The 15,372-nt window shown below is 35.2% G+C and overlaps 1 protein-coding gene across 39 annotated transcripts in view; it reads left to right on the top strand.

Moving 5' to 3' along the window:
• Window positions 1-15,372, top strand: part of CLASP2 (cytoplasmic linker associated protein 2) — a 170,874-nt gene that overhangs the window by 116,529 nt on the left and 38,973 nt on the right. For 16 of the 39 annotated variants that reach the window (XM_043886900.1, XM_043886898.1, XM_043886890.1 and 13 more), the window contains 6 exons: window positions 22-192; window positions 634-741; window positions 5,537-5,643; window positions 7,314-7,337; window positions 8,657-8,901; window positions 13,313-13,376. In XM_043886900.1, the coding sequence (XP_043742835.1) occupies window positions 22-192; window positions 634-741; window positions 5,537-5,643; window positions 7,314-7,337; window positions 8,657-8,901; window positions 13,313-13,376 (719 nt within the window). Of the gene's footprint in view, window positions 1-21; window positions 193-633; window positions 742-4,493; window positions 4,557-5,536; window positions 5,644-7,313; window positions 7,338-8,656; window positions 8,902-13,312; window positions 13,377-15,372 lie in introns of all 39 variants that reach the window. The other 23 variants (XM_043886905.1, XM_043886894.1, XM_043886904.1 and 20 more) reach the window with 5 other exon arrangements.

The raw sequence follows: 15,372 nt of genomic DNA, 5'->3' as shown, positions 1-15,372 counted from the left end.
ATATGTGTGTTTGGTGTTCAGCTGGCAGCCGGTCTGGGTCCCCAGGAAGAGTTCTGACCACAACAGCCCTCTCCACGGTGAGCTCTGGTGTTCAGAGAGTCCTGGTTAACTCCGCCTCCGCGCAGAAGAGAAGCAAGATACCCCGGAGCCAGGGCTGCAGCAGAGAGGCCAGTCCGTCCCGACTCTCAGTGGGTAAGACTGTTGTGTCAGACTTGGGACCTTGGATTTCTTTTGTACTTCAGGCTTCGGCAGCGTTGAAGACCTCGTTTAGGTCTTCTAAGTTTGAGGAAAACAGCTTCAAACTCAAGGAGAATTGAAATACAGGTTTAAAAATGAAATTAAATATCTTATCTTGGAAGTATTACTTCTATTTTAAATCCATTTTTTTCTTTGCAGCTGTTGAATTTTAGTAAAATACAGTTGCTCTTCTAATCACATATAAACTAGAAGAGTATAAGCAAGAATTTTAATGGTATTCCTGGTAATGCTTCATCAAGAATCATTTCTTCTCATCCTTAGCAGAACTTGTTATTTATTAGCTTTATAAGAAAGAAAAGAATAAAACCAAAATATCAAAAATACAAACCCTTCTCCTGTTTACTCCACTTCTGTGCTGCCGTTGCTTCATACCAGCCCGAAGCAGTCGGATTCCTCGGCCAAGCGTGAGTCAAGGGTGCAGCCGGGAAGCCAGCCGGGAGAGCAGCAGGGATACGAGTCCTGTGCGCTCTTTCCAGCCCCTTGGTGAGTGTCTGGGCTTCCTGTTGTGTTCGCACCATCTGATAACCTCACAAGACCCTGGATTTAGCTTTATCTACTGGATCTTTGCCTCTCTTTTCTGCCTTTTTAAGGACAGTCAGAGGGAAGTTACATGTTTGCGAAGTTCCTTTGACATTTACTTCTTTTAAATAAGCAAATTAGACATTAGATAAACAAATTGCCTTCATAGTCAAGTAAATATACAGATTTAGATTACATAATATTGAATTCAGTATTTTTTCTTAATAAATATCCCTGTAAAATTTAAAGATAATATTTAAGTAATTACTCTTAAGTGAAATGTGGACTATTTAGTTTGATAAGAATAAAGACATTTATGCTTTTCAGCAGAAATATTTGCTCTTCACCTTAGATATTTAAGTTAAGATTGCTGGAAAGAAGGCTGCAAAATAATATATGAACTATTAAAATGGAAGGGATTAATATTTTTATATATTTTACAGTTTAATAGCACTTCCCATGCATTAGCTTTTATCATGTCATTGCTGTGCAACCTATCTGTTCCTTATTATAGAGATTGTACTGTAACCTTGACTGTAGTACTATGCTTACCTCAATTATAAAATGTTAAATGATCTTTTAAAACTTTTTGTATTTTAGAGTAATTGGAGAGGCAGAATTTTTTTATGTTGAAAATCTTTAGAATTTCTTTGTGGTCCTCAGCATTTTAACTAGTACTTTATTTTTATGCACTTACCTAAAGTTATTTCATATTTTTTTCTTTTAATTCCATAGAGTGTAGGTTATTGTAACACTTTAAGAGAGTTGCACTTCAGATTTTGTGACACTTAAATAGAACATGGTTCCACTTGTTAGCTGTTGGAAGTATTATTTCCTTCAGTAGACCCTTTGGTATAGAATTTCTAAGAAATTAAGTTTCTTTTGGGCCATTTGGTTCAACTATATCACTACTAAACTATCCTCTCCTGACCCTTTGAGCTAGGAACACAGACAGGGGTATCCTCAAGCCTTGTTTGTGTTCCAGTTCCAGGTGCCAAAGAGTTTCCTTCTGTACTTTGCCAGAGATAGGTTTAGTTCATGTAGTTCATGTACAACAGTAGGTTGTAGAGTATCTGTGTATGTGTGTGTATATGTGCAGACACACATACAGGTACATATATATTGATTAATCCTCATGCATATCTGTTTAAAAATGAAAAAATCCTATATTTGTGTAAAATAAGCACATCACCTTAAGAGTTGGAGTGGGCTTGTGGTAGTTTAAGAGCGTCTGTTCTAGGGTCGGATGGTCTGGTTGGTATCCCAGCTCTGTAGCTGTGTCCCGGGGCTTCCTTATCTGTGAAATGAGGATGACAACAGCATGTAGCTCTTAGCATTGATCTGAAGACATTGTAAAGCAGAGATGCCACGGAAGCGATCCCTCCAAGCAGTGCTTGCACATAGTGAGCACGTGGTCATCAGGACTGTCGTCTCTGCCACCCCTGCTCTTCCACCTCTTGCCCTGACATTGCTTGCTCACCTGCAGTTAGTTGTGTTACATGTTAGTGGCAAGGATCTTCAATTTTTTTTAAATGGTATAATACCCTGTATAATGTAGAATTAGTAGAAAGCATGGAGAAGGCAATGGCAACCCACTCCAGTACTCTTGCCTGGAAAATCCCATGGACGGAGGAGCCCGGTGGAGGAACCTATGGGGTCGCACAGAGTCGGATACGACTGAAGTGACTTAGCAGCAGCAGCAGCAGAAAGCATGAGATAGCAAGAACAAAATATGTTTCTAGACTGTTTTAAACCTGTACAATAGAGATTAGAGGAAATTTATAACCAACTTCTAGTTATAAACATGTTAATATGCCTATTTTTAAAGAGAAAGTGAAAGTGTTAGTCACTGAGTTGTGTCCCGCATGGACTGTAGTCCACCAGGCTCCTCTGTCCATGGGATTCTTCAGGCAAAAATACTGGAGTGGGTTGCCATTCCTTCTCCAGGGGATCTCCCCAACCCAGGGATTGGTCCCAGGTCTCCCGCATTGAAGGCAGATACTTTACAGGCTGTGCTAGGAGGGAAGATATTGTTTAGTCATTAATCTTCTAGATTTATCTCAGTCTCCATTTGGCAGTTGAGATCATTTGAATTTTATTATTAAAGGAGGCAGTTTTCTCAGTTGTGATAAAACATCCTATTTGGTTTAGAGGTGGTTAAACCTTTTTATCATACAGTTTTAGAAAAATTAAATTTTATAGCCTTTTGCTTACATGTGGATGTTGCATTGCAAAGATAGGAGATTGGCCCTATTTATTAAACAGGGATAAAAATAACATTCCCAGAGATCAGGATTTTCTGGTATATTTGCCTACATTTTGCTGTCTTCCTTCGTTTGGTGAAAACTTGTGTCGCCTCTGACTTGAATATGGCCATTCAATACATGAATCCCACCGTTTGCCATTTATTCAGTTGTAGCACAAAGCCAGCGTCAGGGCCCTGATACACCAGAGATAAATCAGAGCTAGGCAAAGATAAACTCTGGAACTTGCACTCTTAGTTTCCATCTGTTTCTGGAACTAAGATTGAAAAAGAAAGGCTATGTTATTACAAGCATGTGAGTGTTATCTTCAGCCACAGATAACTTGATTTCAAAAGGTTTTTTATCTATTAAACCATTTCCATATTGGTTCAACTCTTCCTTATCACTTTATTAATTATTCTGTTGGGTAAAATTAAAACCAACTATATACTAGTATGTTTTACTAATGATACCGGTCACCTTTCAGGGTCCGATTAAACATTTTATACAACATTCTGTCTTTAATCCTGTCTTTCAATCTTTTTGATCATTTTCTTATTCATTCCTGTGACAGAAGAGTAATTCATATAATAAAAGTACTTCAACTGTTCTAATATATCTGAAGCAGAGTAACTTTTAAAATAAGGGTAATATGTTTCATTAAATAATAAAATGAATTTTTCCTCCCTTATTTGTGTATTTAAGAATAAGACTGACTTTATAACATTATGAAAATAAGGATTTTAAGATCTAAAATTTTAAAATGTACTAAATTTAGATTTAGAGAGATGTCATAAATATAGGGAAAAGTCACACATTTCTAGATTTTTTAAATTAAATTATTAATATTCCCTTTTTGGTGTTCAAATGTGCTTTGATATTTAAATCTACTGAATTCAGAACTTAGGTTGTATAAACCATTATAAAAAATGTTTATGTTAATATAAATGAGGTATGTTATCTTTTGAACAATGTGAAGTTGGTATGTGTACTGTTCAAGAGCAAAGACCCTAAAAACTACAGTTACTGAGTGTGGCCTTGATCAAAGTAATGAACCTTTCTCTGTGCTTTAGTTTAGCCATTTGTCAAATTGAATAGTAACAACTACCTCCCTGAGTTCAGGATTAGAGGAGATAAGATTACTATTGGTTACTATTTACCATAGTGGTTTTTTTTTTAAATTACAGTGTTCATTTTTCTGTTTCATGCTTGTACTTTTGACATTTCCTTCCATTTGAATACTTGCCTCTTTGTCTCCTGTGGGCTTATGTCTGTCCCCTAGGTGTAAGATCTGTTGTGTGTCAAGGGTGATACTGCAGTGTTCAGTTGCCCTTATCTAAGGCAATATTCTGATCCTAAGTATTTAGTAGTATAATACCATTGTTAACTAACTCTCCTTGCCTGACTCTAGTGCTGCCACTATACCTTGTTTCTGTGGTAATAGATGAGGTTTGTATGGTCCTGTTATTCCAGCCTCCAGACACCACTCCAGATCTACTGGTGCCCTCTACGCCCCCGATGTGTATGGGGTCTCAGGTGAAGGATGAGTACATTTTCACTATCATCTGTGCATTCATCTCAGTTTTTTGTCCTTTTCAGTTCCCATTGAATAATCGTGTTTTAAAATTGATTTTGTTTTTATTTAATTTGTTGAAGAATAAGTCATTTGTGTGTTTTGTTGTTGTTGTTGTTATTAATTTCCCCCCAAGTAACTTTTTTCCTTTCAGCAATCTTACTTGAGCATTTTTCTCACTGGAGATGGACATTTTTCTTTTGTATAACCTAAGTTATGTCATTTTAAAATAGAATAGAATTGTTTTATGTTCTCTGTTACGTACTTCATCTTTTGTATATATGTTTTAAAAAAAAAAAACCAAAATGGTGGATGAAGTGTTTTAATTGTAAATGATGATATATTGTAAAAAGTAGTTGAGGAGAAGAACCCAACTATGGTTTGTCTTTACGTACCTCAGAGTGTCAGGCAATAGTAGGTGCTTAACAAATATCAAATGATATGTCTTTTAGTTATGGAATGAATCAGCCTATCTTGAAGGAGAAGAGAGAATCATTGGAGGAGTTTTTCCTTGTAAATTCTTGGCATGGCTTCATTGAGCTCCCTAATCATTACTGGTTGGAGGATTGATCTTTGTTCTGGGCCACCCTGTGGCTCACCCACATGGATGAAATTTGCCTGACTGATAAAACTGGATTAATTACAGGGCTACCAACTTCCAAGCCCTTAGTCGACCAGCCATACTTTCTTCTGTCTTCTGGTGATAAATGTATCATAGCGACTGTTCCTTAAATTCACTTGCCACACATTGTCAGTGATTTTAATTGCTTTTACCGTTTTATTTGACCAAAACTAAATGTACCCAGAGAATACAATATTGCTTTTAAAATGCTTTGCCCCATTGGTTTTTTTTTCCCCCTCCTCAAGGATCTCAAACTTTCCAGCCTGACCATGTTACATTTACAGCTCTCTCAAAGCTGTTTTCCTTCTTCTGATGAATTAGGTCCGGGGTATGGGATCAGCCAATCAAGCCGACTGTCATCCTCGGTCAGTGCCATGCGAGTCCTGAACACAGGTTCCGACGTGGAGGAGGCAGTGGCAGATGCCTTGGTACTCTTGTCCATTTTCTTATCACTGTAGATGTTCCAGTTAATGAAACTAATGTTTGAGTAAGCCAGTCCACAAGTATGGGAAAGGAGATGGAAGAGTCTTGTGGATGAAATCTAGGAAGATCAAATGTGTCCAGATAAAAAGCAAAGCAGTATAATTTATTGTTGATCCTTATTAATTGGTCAGATTTTTAAGCCATTGCCCACGATGGAATGTCAGGAATATAAATACTGATATTGTTAACACGGTGTTTTTATACACTGTAGTACACTGAGAATAAAGGCAGATAGATTAGTATATAAATATGTACACTGCAAGTATATAATTTCAAAGCTAGCTTAACCTTGAGTGTTTAGGGGTTGTTTTAGTTTAGAGTAAAAGTTTGTATAGTCTTTTACTTATTTGTATTTTCTGAGCTGAGAGAAAGTACAATTTCAAAACAAATTATATTTAAGGTATCTTTTTAGCTCTTTAAACCTGAAACGTTACACAGTGAGGCTTGAAAATATAATCTACAGATCCATGATGGTTTTGTCAGAAGAGTGCTGTACAGATATCACTGTAGTTTCTCTCCCTTAAAATTATGAAGGAAGTATTTGAGACAGTGGTGATGATTGGCTTTTGCCTTTTTCCCTGTCAGTTCAGTATGACAGTTTCTCTTGAATTATGATATTAATCCTATTTTTGAGAAGCATCTACTCATTTTCTTACATAGAATTTACAAAGGCATCATGTTTGTTTTAAAATAAGATAATACGTTGTGCCTTTTAAACCTTCATGCCAGCTCTTAACCATTGCTGATACGCTATTTGCCACATATATTTGATCAGCAAGTTTTTAAAAATATTCATTGGTCACAGCTTTAACGTATTAAATGTAATCATATGTGTAGTTCTGCTCTGACAGTCTGTGTGTGCTGAATTTTTCTCTTTACCTCAGCCATCTGATTTTTTTCATAAATCAGTGTGTTTACTAAATAAGAACTTTGTTCTCTTGAGCTTGGTATATATTGATCACACCTTATTCTGATGGTATTAAATTAGTCATATGTTTTAAATTTATTCTTCTTGATCAGTGTATTTCTCAAATCACATTTTCTAGTTTCCTTTATGTGAAGGATTTACTAGTTAAATTCTATTCATACAAATTTTATGAATTAATTGGATTACTCTTGAGTAATCTTTATCCTATTATTTATAATAAGATGTATTTGGTTTATATGAGGAATATTTAGCCACCAGTGCTAAAAGCTGAATCCCAATAATTTGTGTCTACTTCCATTATTTGCATAACATAGATATTCCAATTATAACTATCAATTTTTAGGAAAAGACTATCCAACTATTAAGCCTGGTTTGGACCTAGGGAAAATCGTAGAAATAAAATTAACTTTAGGAATGACAAAAGGATCCAAATAGGAAGAAGACTTGAGTTTCTTTGGGAAAATTGGTTATGTGAATATTTCTGTAACTTACATATTTTTCTTTGGACTAAAGGATATTGACAAGATTAAAGATATAGCCTGCTAATAAGCAGTTCTTATGTATCTATATATTTAAAAGCTTAATGGTTCTGATTATGGGCATTGTTTATGCCTACTTCACTGTGCTGTTTAGCAAAATGTTCTTCATTATTTTCAATTTTTCTCTTTAAAAATCTACTGCTCTCAGCTCTTAGGAGACATACGGACTAAGGTATAGACATTGCTATTTTCTGACATCTTATGGTACCATAACGTTTTTTTCTTTCCTTCATCAGTTTAACAGATGATAGTCTTCTATAAAAAATTCAAGTGGAAGTAATAAAATCCTTAGACATACATCAGTTTTCTGTACATATGATTATATGATTAGCAGTAGGGAGATAGTGCTTAAATAGTGTCCTGTGGGGGTTCTCATCCTTTTAGCCTGACTACTTTGTACAAATGCGATGATGTCATTGACACTAGGTCTATAACAAGACTTGGAGTCTAATACAAAAGTTATCATGTTTTTGCCATTCTAAATTAAGTTGGTGCCTCCAAATCAAATCAATTTAGTGATGGGAAGTCATTGAAAAACTATTTTTAATTAAGTTCAGGTTATATTTCTTTTAGATTTTTAAACTTGAACAATTTAAGTCACCTGGAGCTATGTAAAATTATTGTTCTGCAGTGTTTCCTAGAAACATCTTCACCTCTCACCAGCCTGAATTCAAGTATCAGATAACATAAAGATTTATTTCTAATTCTTTCAGGGAAATCTCAAATAATCTATTCTGTCTCGTTTCATTTTTTAATATTCAAGGTAAAATTAGCAGTCTTATTTATTAAATAATAACTTCAGATGTGAAGAAATCAAAGTAATACTTTCTTACATATATTGAAAGAGGTAGTTTAGACACATTGGGGAAGGCATGGAGAGCCCTTCGGGAGCTTGCTTCCCCAAAGTAAGAGTAAGCTAAACGGGCTGTCATCATTCTCTGTGATTCTCTTCTCGAAGAAACATCAGGGATGGGTGCAAGTGAAGGAGGAGTGGCAGAGAAGTGATAATGGAAATGAAAGAACAGAGGAAAAGGGAGGTAGAGAGACAGAAAAAATAGAACTTTACACAGGAAACATGTTTTTCTGACGCATTCTCATCCTTTAAAAAGGTTTTAATTTCTTGTAACAACTCAGAATTTTAGTACAGAGCCTGTTCATTTACACTCTAGTAGTAGGTCTTGGTTTTCCACAAAAAGAAAAAAGGAAGAACCTCATGTTTTTAGCACTCCCCACTGTACATATCTGACTTCCATATGGTAGTCTTATTCTGCTTCTACCACTCCCCATAGTTAAAGAATATTTCATCTCCTACTAACTCCTAAAACATGTTTTCTGAAAAAAATAAAATTCGACATTTTATTATTACAATGGTTATTAGCATGCTTTACAATGATTTTTATGCAAAAGCCAGTCCTTTTCTGGTCAGTAGAAATCGTGAAATACCGGCATGTTATTTTAGCTGCCACTAATGAGAGTCTCAATGTATAACAGAAAAAACCTGCTCGAAGAAGATACGAATCATATGGGATGCATTCAGATGATGATGCCAACAGTGATGCATCCAGTGCTTGTTCAGAACGCTCCTACAGCTCTCGGAATGGGAGTATTCCTACATACATGAGGCAGACAGAAGATGTGGCAGAAGTCCTCAACAGATGTGCTAGTTCCAACTGGTCAGAAAGGAAAGAAGGCCTCCTGGGTCTGCAAAACTTACTAAAAAATCAGAGAACGCTAAGGTGAGTTATACTGTCTTCAAAATAATTATCGTGTCTGTTTAGCGCTTTTTTTTTTTGATTGGGGGGGTACCGTGCTGGGTCTTCAGAGCTGCACAGGCTTTGCTCTAGTTGTGGCGAGCGTGGCTGCCCTCTAGTTGCAGTGACAGGCTTCTCATTGCGCTGGTTTCTCTTGTTGCAGAGCATGGGCTCTAGGCCACTCAGGCTTCAGTCGCTGTGGTGTGTGGGCTCGAATAGCTGTGGTTTCCAGGCTCTGAAACACGGGCTCAATAGTTATGGTGCAGGGGCTTGGTTGCTCCATGGCATGTGGGATCTTCCTGGACTGAGGATCGTCTCTCCTGCATTAGCAGGCAGATTGTTCACCACTGAGCCTCCAGGGAAGGCCCTGGAGTCAGCATTTTTTTACTTGACTTTTTCGTAACTTTAAAGATACTAGTATGGGCTCATATGTGTCCTGAATTCAAAAAGTGGCATCAGAATATTATCCCAAGCCTTAATCCTTTTTTAGGACCATCCATACTATTGTTATTTTTTAAATTATAATTATCTTGCTCTATTTAAAGAAACATTATTAAAGGAAACTTTTTTTCATAAGTAGTTATTAAATAAAAATGTTAATTAAATGAAAATAAATAATAAAGTATAACAATATTAAAGTTGACTCATTCATTAAAATTCATTCCTGATAAGTTTTTCATTGAGATGAAAGAATATTTATGCTCACTTGAAAATGAAGGTATATTCGTGGTGTTCATGTGATATTTGAATCTTGGTATAGTATGAAATGGATTTGGAGTGACTTTCTCTTAAGAACTGAAGCTTAGGGACTTCCCTGGTGGTCCAGTGGTTAAGAGTTCATGCTTCCTCTACAGGGGGCACAGGTTTGATCCCTAGTTAAGGAACTAATATCCCACATGTCATGAGATGTCACCAATAAATAATTGAATAAAATAATTTTTTTTTAAGTTTATATTGATTTTTAGTTGGGTTTGATTCGGTTTCCTGTCCTCCTGGCTTTTGCTTGCTTTTCCCCTCTAAAGTCTATCATTTTTATCTGTGTAGTGTTTTTTTTTGTTGTTTTTTTTTTGTTTTTTTTGGTGGGGGCAGAGCCCTGAGCCCGCCTGCGGGCCGGGGGAGGGGGCCCACCCCCTGTGTAGTGTTTTAAATCTCTACAGTCTATCCCTTTAAGAACCTAGTTTCAGAAAATTCGTAAGTTTCAATATGGTGGAAAATAGAGGGCTACTTCCTGCCTTAATACCTGAAATTAGGGTTTGATTTTAGGAGATGTTAGAACTATATAATTTACAATAAGTGTTTATCTATGTACTTCCTAATATATTTTAATTTCATATTACATATTATTACAGTTCATGAATATTACAGTTCATGAATCACTACAATAAATCATCATAATGTTGTTTCCAACCCCACCAAGATTAGATTAGTGTTAGGTTCAGTGTATCATTTTAAATGGCAAGGAAGTAGTCGTAGTTTAGAAAGATTTTAGCCCTCAGGTGGCAAAATTTAAGAAAACAGAAAAGCATTTAAAAGGGTAAGATTCATGTGCTGAGAACATCATCTGTATAGTTTACTCTGCTGTGCTACATTAATAAAGTACAGTTGTATTTCTTTTCATATAACTTTCAACCTTTAAAATATTGTGTATGTTACTACAGAATTATTGTTGCTTTTGATAAATTGTATTTAGCCCTGACTAGTAAATCCTACAAATTTCTCAATTTTGAGAGCTGATTTTTTTTTTTTTTTTTGCTTAAAAGAAGAAGCTCAATCACTGATGAACATAGATGCAAAAATCCTTAACAAAATTCTAGCAAACAGAATCCAACAACATATTAAAAAAATCATACACCATGACCAAGTGGGCTTTATCCCAGGAATGCAAGGATTCTTTAATATCCGCAAATCAATCAATGTAATACACCACATTAACAAATTGAAAGATAAAAATCATATGATTATCTCAATAGATGCAGAGAAAGCCTTTGACAAAATTCAACACTCATTTATGATTAAAACTCTCCAAAAAGCAGGAATAGAAGGAACATACCTCAACATAATAAAAGCTATATATGACAAACCCACAGCAAGCATCACCCTCAATGGTGAAAAATTGAAAGCATTTTCCCTGAAATCAGGAACAAGACAAGGGTGCCCACTCTCACCACTACTATTCAACATAGTGTTGGAAGTTTTGGCCACAGCAATCAGAGCAGAAAAAGAAGTAAAAGGAATCCAGATAGGAAAAGAAGAAGTGAAACTCTCACTGTTTGCAGATGACATGATCCTCTACATAGAAAACCCTAAAGACTCTACCAGAAAATTACTAGAGCTAATCAATGAATATAGTAAAGTTGCAGGATATAAAATTAACACACAGAAATCCCTTGCATTCCTATATACTAACAATGAAAAAACAGAAAGAGAACTTAAGGAAACAATACCATTCACCATTGCAACACAAAGAATAAAATACTTAGGAGTATATCTACCTAAAGAAACAAAAGACCTATACATAGAAAACTATAAAACACCGATGAAAGAAATCAAAGAGGACACAAACAGATGGAGAAACATACCGTGTTCATGGATTGGAAGAATCAATATTGTCAAAATGGCTATTCTACCCAAAGCAATCTATAGATTCAATGCAATCCCTATCAAGTTACCAACGGTATTTTTCACAGAACTAGACCAAAGAATTTCACAATTTGTATGGAAATACAAAAAACCTCGAATAGCCAAAGTAATCTTGAGAAAGAAGAATGGAACTGGAGGAATCAACCTGCCTGACTTCAGACTCTACTACAAAGCCACAGTCATCAAGACAGTATGGTACTGGCACAAAGACAGAAATATAGATCAATGGAACAGAATAGAAAGCCCAGAGATAAATCCACGGACCTGTGGACACCTTATCTTTGACAAAGGAGGCAAGGATATACAATGGAAAAAAGACAACCTCTTTAACAAGTGGTGCTGGGATAACTGGTCAACCACTTGCAAAAGAATGAAACTAGAACACTTTCTAACACCATACACAAAAATAAACTCAAAATGGATTAAAGATCTAAATGTAAGACCAGAAACTATAAAACTCCTAGAGGAGAACATAGGCAAAACACTCTCCGACATAAATCACAGCAAGATCCTCTATGACCCACCTCCCAGAATATTGGAAATAAAAGCAAAACTAAACAAATGGGACCTAATGAAACTTAAAAGCTTTTGCACTACAAAGGAAACTATAAGTAAGGTGAAAAGACAGCCCTCAGATTGGGAGAAAATAATAGCAAATGAAGCAACAGACAAAGGATTAATCTCAAAAATATACAAGCAACTCCTGAAGCTCAATTCCAGAAAAATAAATGACCCAATCAAAAAATGGGCCAAAGAACTAAACAGACATTTCTCCAAAGAAGACATATAGATGGCTAACAAACACATGAAAAGATGCTCAACATCACTCATTATTAGCGAAATGCAAATCAAAACCACAATGAGGTACCATTACTCACCAGTCAGGATGGCTGCTATTCAAAAGTCTACAAGCAATAAATGCTGGAGAGGGTGTGGAGAAAAGGGAAGCCTCTTACACTGTTGGTGGGAATGCAAACTAGTACAGCCGCTATGGAGAACAGTGTGGAGATTCCTTAAAAAACTGGAAATAGAACTGCCATATGACCCAGCAATCCCACTTCTGGGCATACACACTGAGGAAACCAGATCTGAAAGAGACACGTGCACCCCAATGTTCATCGCAGCACTGTTTATAATAGCCAGGACATGGAAGCAACCTAGATGCCCATCAGCAGATGAGTGGATAAGGAAGCTGTGGTACATATACACCATGGAATATTACTCAGCCGTTAAAAAGAATTCATTTGAATCAGTTCTAATGAGATGGATGAAACTGGAGCCCCTTATACAGAGTGAAGTAAGCCAAAAAGATAAAGAACATTACAGCATACTAACACATATATATGGAATTTAGAAAGATGGTAACGATAACCTTATATGCAAAACGGAAAAAGAGACACAGAAATACAGAACAGACTTTTGAACTCTGTGGGAGAAGGTGAGGGTGGGATATTTCAAAAGAACAGCATGTATACTATTTATGGTGAAACAGATCACCAGCCCAGGTGGGATGCATGAGACAAGTGCTCCGGCCTGGTGCATTGGGAAGACCCAGAGGAATCGGGTGGAGAGGGAGGTGGGAGGGGGGATCGGGATTGGGAATACATGTAAATCTATGGCTGATTCATATCAATGTGTGACAAAAATAAAAATAAAAAAAAAAAAAAAGAAGAAGCAGCTCAAATATATATGTAAGTCACTTAAATGACTTCTTTCTACAGCATTGTATTAATTAGCCACTTTATTATTTTGACAGTCGAGTTGAACTGAAAAGATTATGTGAAATTTTCACAAGAATGTTTGCTGATCCTCATGGCAAGGTATGTTTTAGTATTTAAGATTACTCCTGTAAGGTGTCATTATTATATTGCCCCAAAAAAGAAGTAAATAATAACAAAAAACTATAAGCCATTTTTATTTATTTATTGCCCTAAAGTGGCAATGATCTTTTCAACATAATTGAAATTGAGTATTTGATATCATACATAATTTAGAAGTTGCTCTCTGATAACTATTTAAGCTTCTCCCAAAGAGAGAGAGATTATCTAAGGCTATAAACTGAAGAAGATATAGTCACATGCACAACTCTTCTACAATTAGTCAGGGTGAGTATTTGTATTATTAAAAACATTTTACTATTTGTAAAAGAAATATTGGGATAAGTTGGAAAAAGTTTCTAACTTTTTATTGTTTTCTTCTCTTTTAACATAAATATATTCTTAAAAGAGCAATTTTGTAGACAAGAACTGCCATTAAAAAACAAAAAGCAAAAAAAAAATAACACAAAAAGCACAAATACGGTTTCACCTGCAGTTTGTGAGTAATAAAAGAGAAACATTTCTTATGTTGAAAGAGTTCATAAAAATCTTTAGAACTTTGTTCAGCTTTTAATGCTGATTAAAATCTTATGTAAGTACTTATGTATAGGCTGCATGTGTACTGTGGAATTTTTGTTTTAAAGTGTAAAGTTTTGTTGTAAAATGTACTCATTTGTTCTATTTTCAGCAGTGTGTTTGACAGTGATGAAATTTTATTCAATATCTTCCTTTAGGACACCAGGTGTCTACATGAGAATTTCTAACCTAAGTGAGAGGGAGATGTGGAAGGGAAATCATAAAAATATTAATGAATTTTGCTTCATTTTTTTTTATTGTCTTCACTTTATTGTTGCACATTTTCTTTCTCCTCATTTTTTTCTGTTTTCAGTATTTTCATTACTTGTGACAGTACTTAAAGATACTAAAATCCCACTCTTTTCATAAACTAAAATCTGGCTAAGGAAAATAAACTGTCTTAACTTTAAAGCAATAACTTCCAAAGATTATCCTTTTATCTGAAGGTATATTTATTTTATCCAGGAATGCAAGATCCCATTAAAGACAAAAAGCACACTAAGTTTATATAATTTTCAAACTGAACGTGTAGATAACTATACCATTTTATACTGATATTACTACCACTAGTTACTGTAGGAATTATTATAATGGAAGAGTTTCTATAAATCCTAAACAAGTTAACTGTTGACATTTTTTTTGTTAGCAGTATGAGTCAAAGAACAAGACAGGATCTGGGCGGACTTGTTTTATTAAATAATATTTTGTTAATAATCTATACAACTTTTAAAAATAGAGTTTTAAAACATCTTCAATAAGTAGTATAATTCATCTGTACTGGAAGGTATGAGAGTGAGGCCGTTATTATTTCTTGAAGTCATAGTTTTTTATTTTTTGTTAGGACAGAATGCAGTTTAGTTGGATCCTAGGATTTAACAGTAATAAAGAGACTTTTTTTAAAAAGTCTCTTGAAGAAAAAATTTTTTAAATGAAGTAAATTTTAAAATTAAAGTCTCTTGAAGATCAAATAGGAAAGCTGAGTTTGATGTTGGTGAAAACACAGGTGTTTGGCCTCCCTTAGTAAATATGGAGAACCAGCCACGATCTTCCCTAGAGGTGTCAGGAAGGAGACTTTCTGTTTTTTTTCCTGTGGGGTTTTATGACAGCATACAATTCTTATTGATCCATCTGGCTTTGTTGTGTTTTTTTTTTAAAGTTATTTCACTGAATACAGATATAAAGGGAAGATTTTTGTTAACTTGTTTTGCTCAGCTTTTATTTGGTGATTGTCCGTCAGAGACTGCCAATAATGTAATTAATTAAGAATAAACTGGTTAGATCACCATATAGTGGGGATTTAAAAATATCAGGGTTTGATTTGAGTTTTTGCATATCTTTATATTGTTCAAGTAGTAGATATCCCTCCTTTTTAATTTTATAATGTACTAATAGTCCAGTCATTTGAATCAAGTAGCTATTCTTG

The sequence above is a fragment of the Cervus elaphus genome, chromosome 24 (genome assembly GCF_910594005.1).
Source record: "Cervus elaphus chromosome 24, mCerEla1.1, whole genome shotgun sequence".
Lineage (NCBI taxonomy): Eukaryota > Metazoa > Chordata > Mammalia > Artiodactyla > Cervidae > Cervus > Cervus elaphus.
Note: the sequence above shows the minus strand (reverse complement) of the source record. Positions and strands in the feature narration are given on the sequence as shown.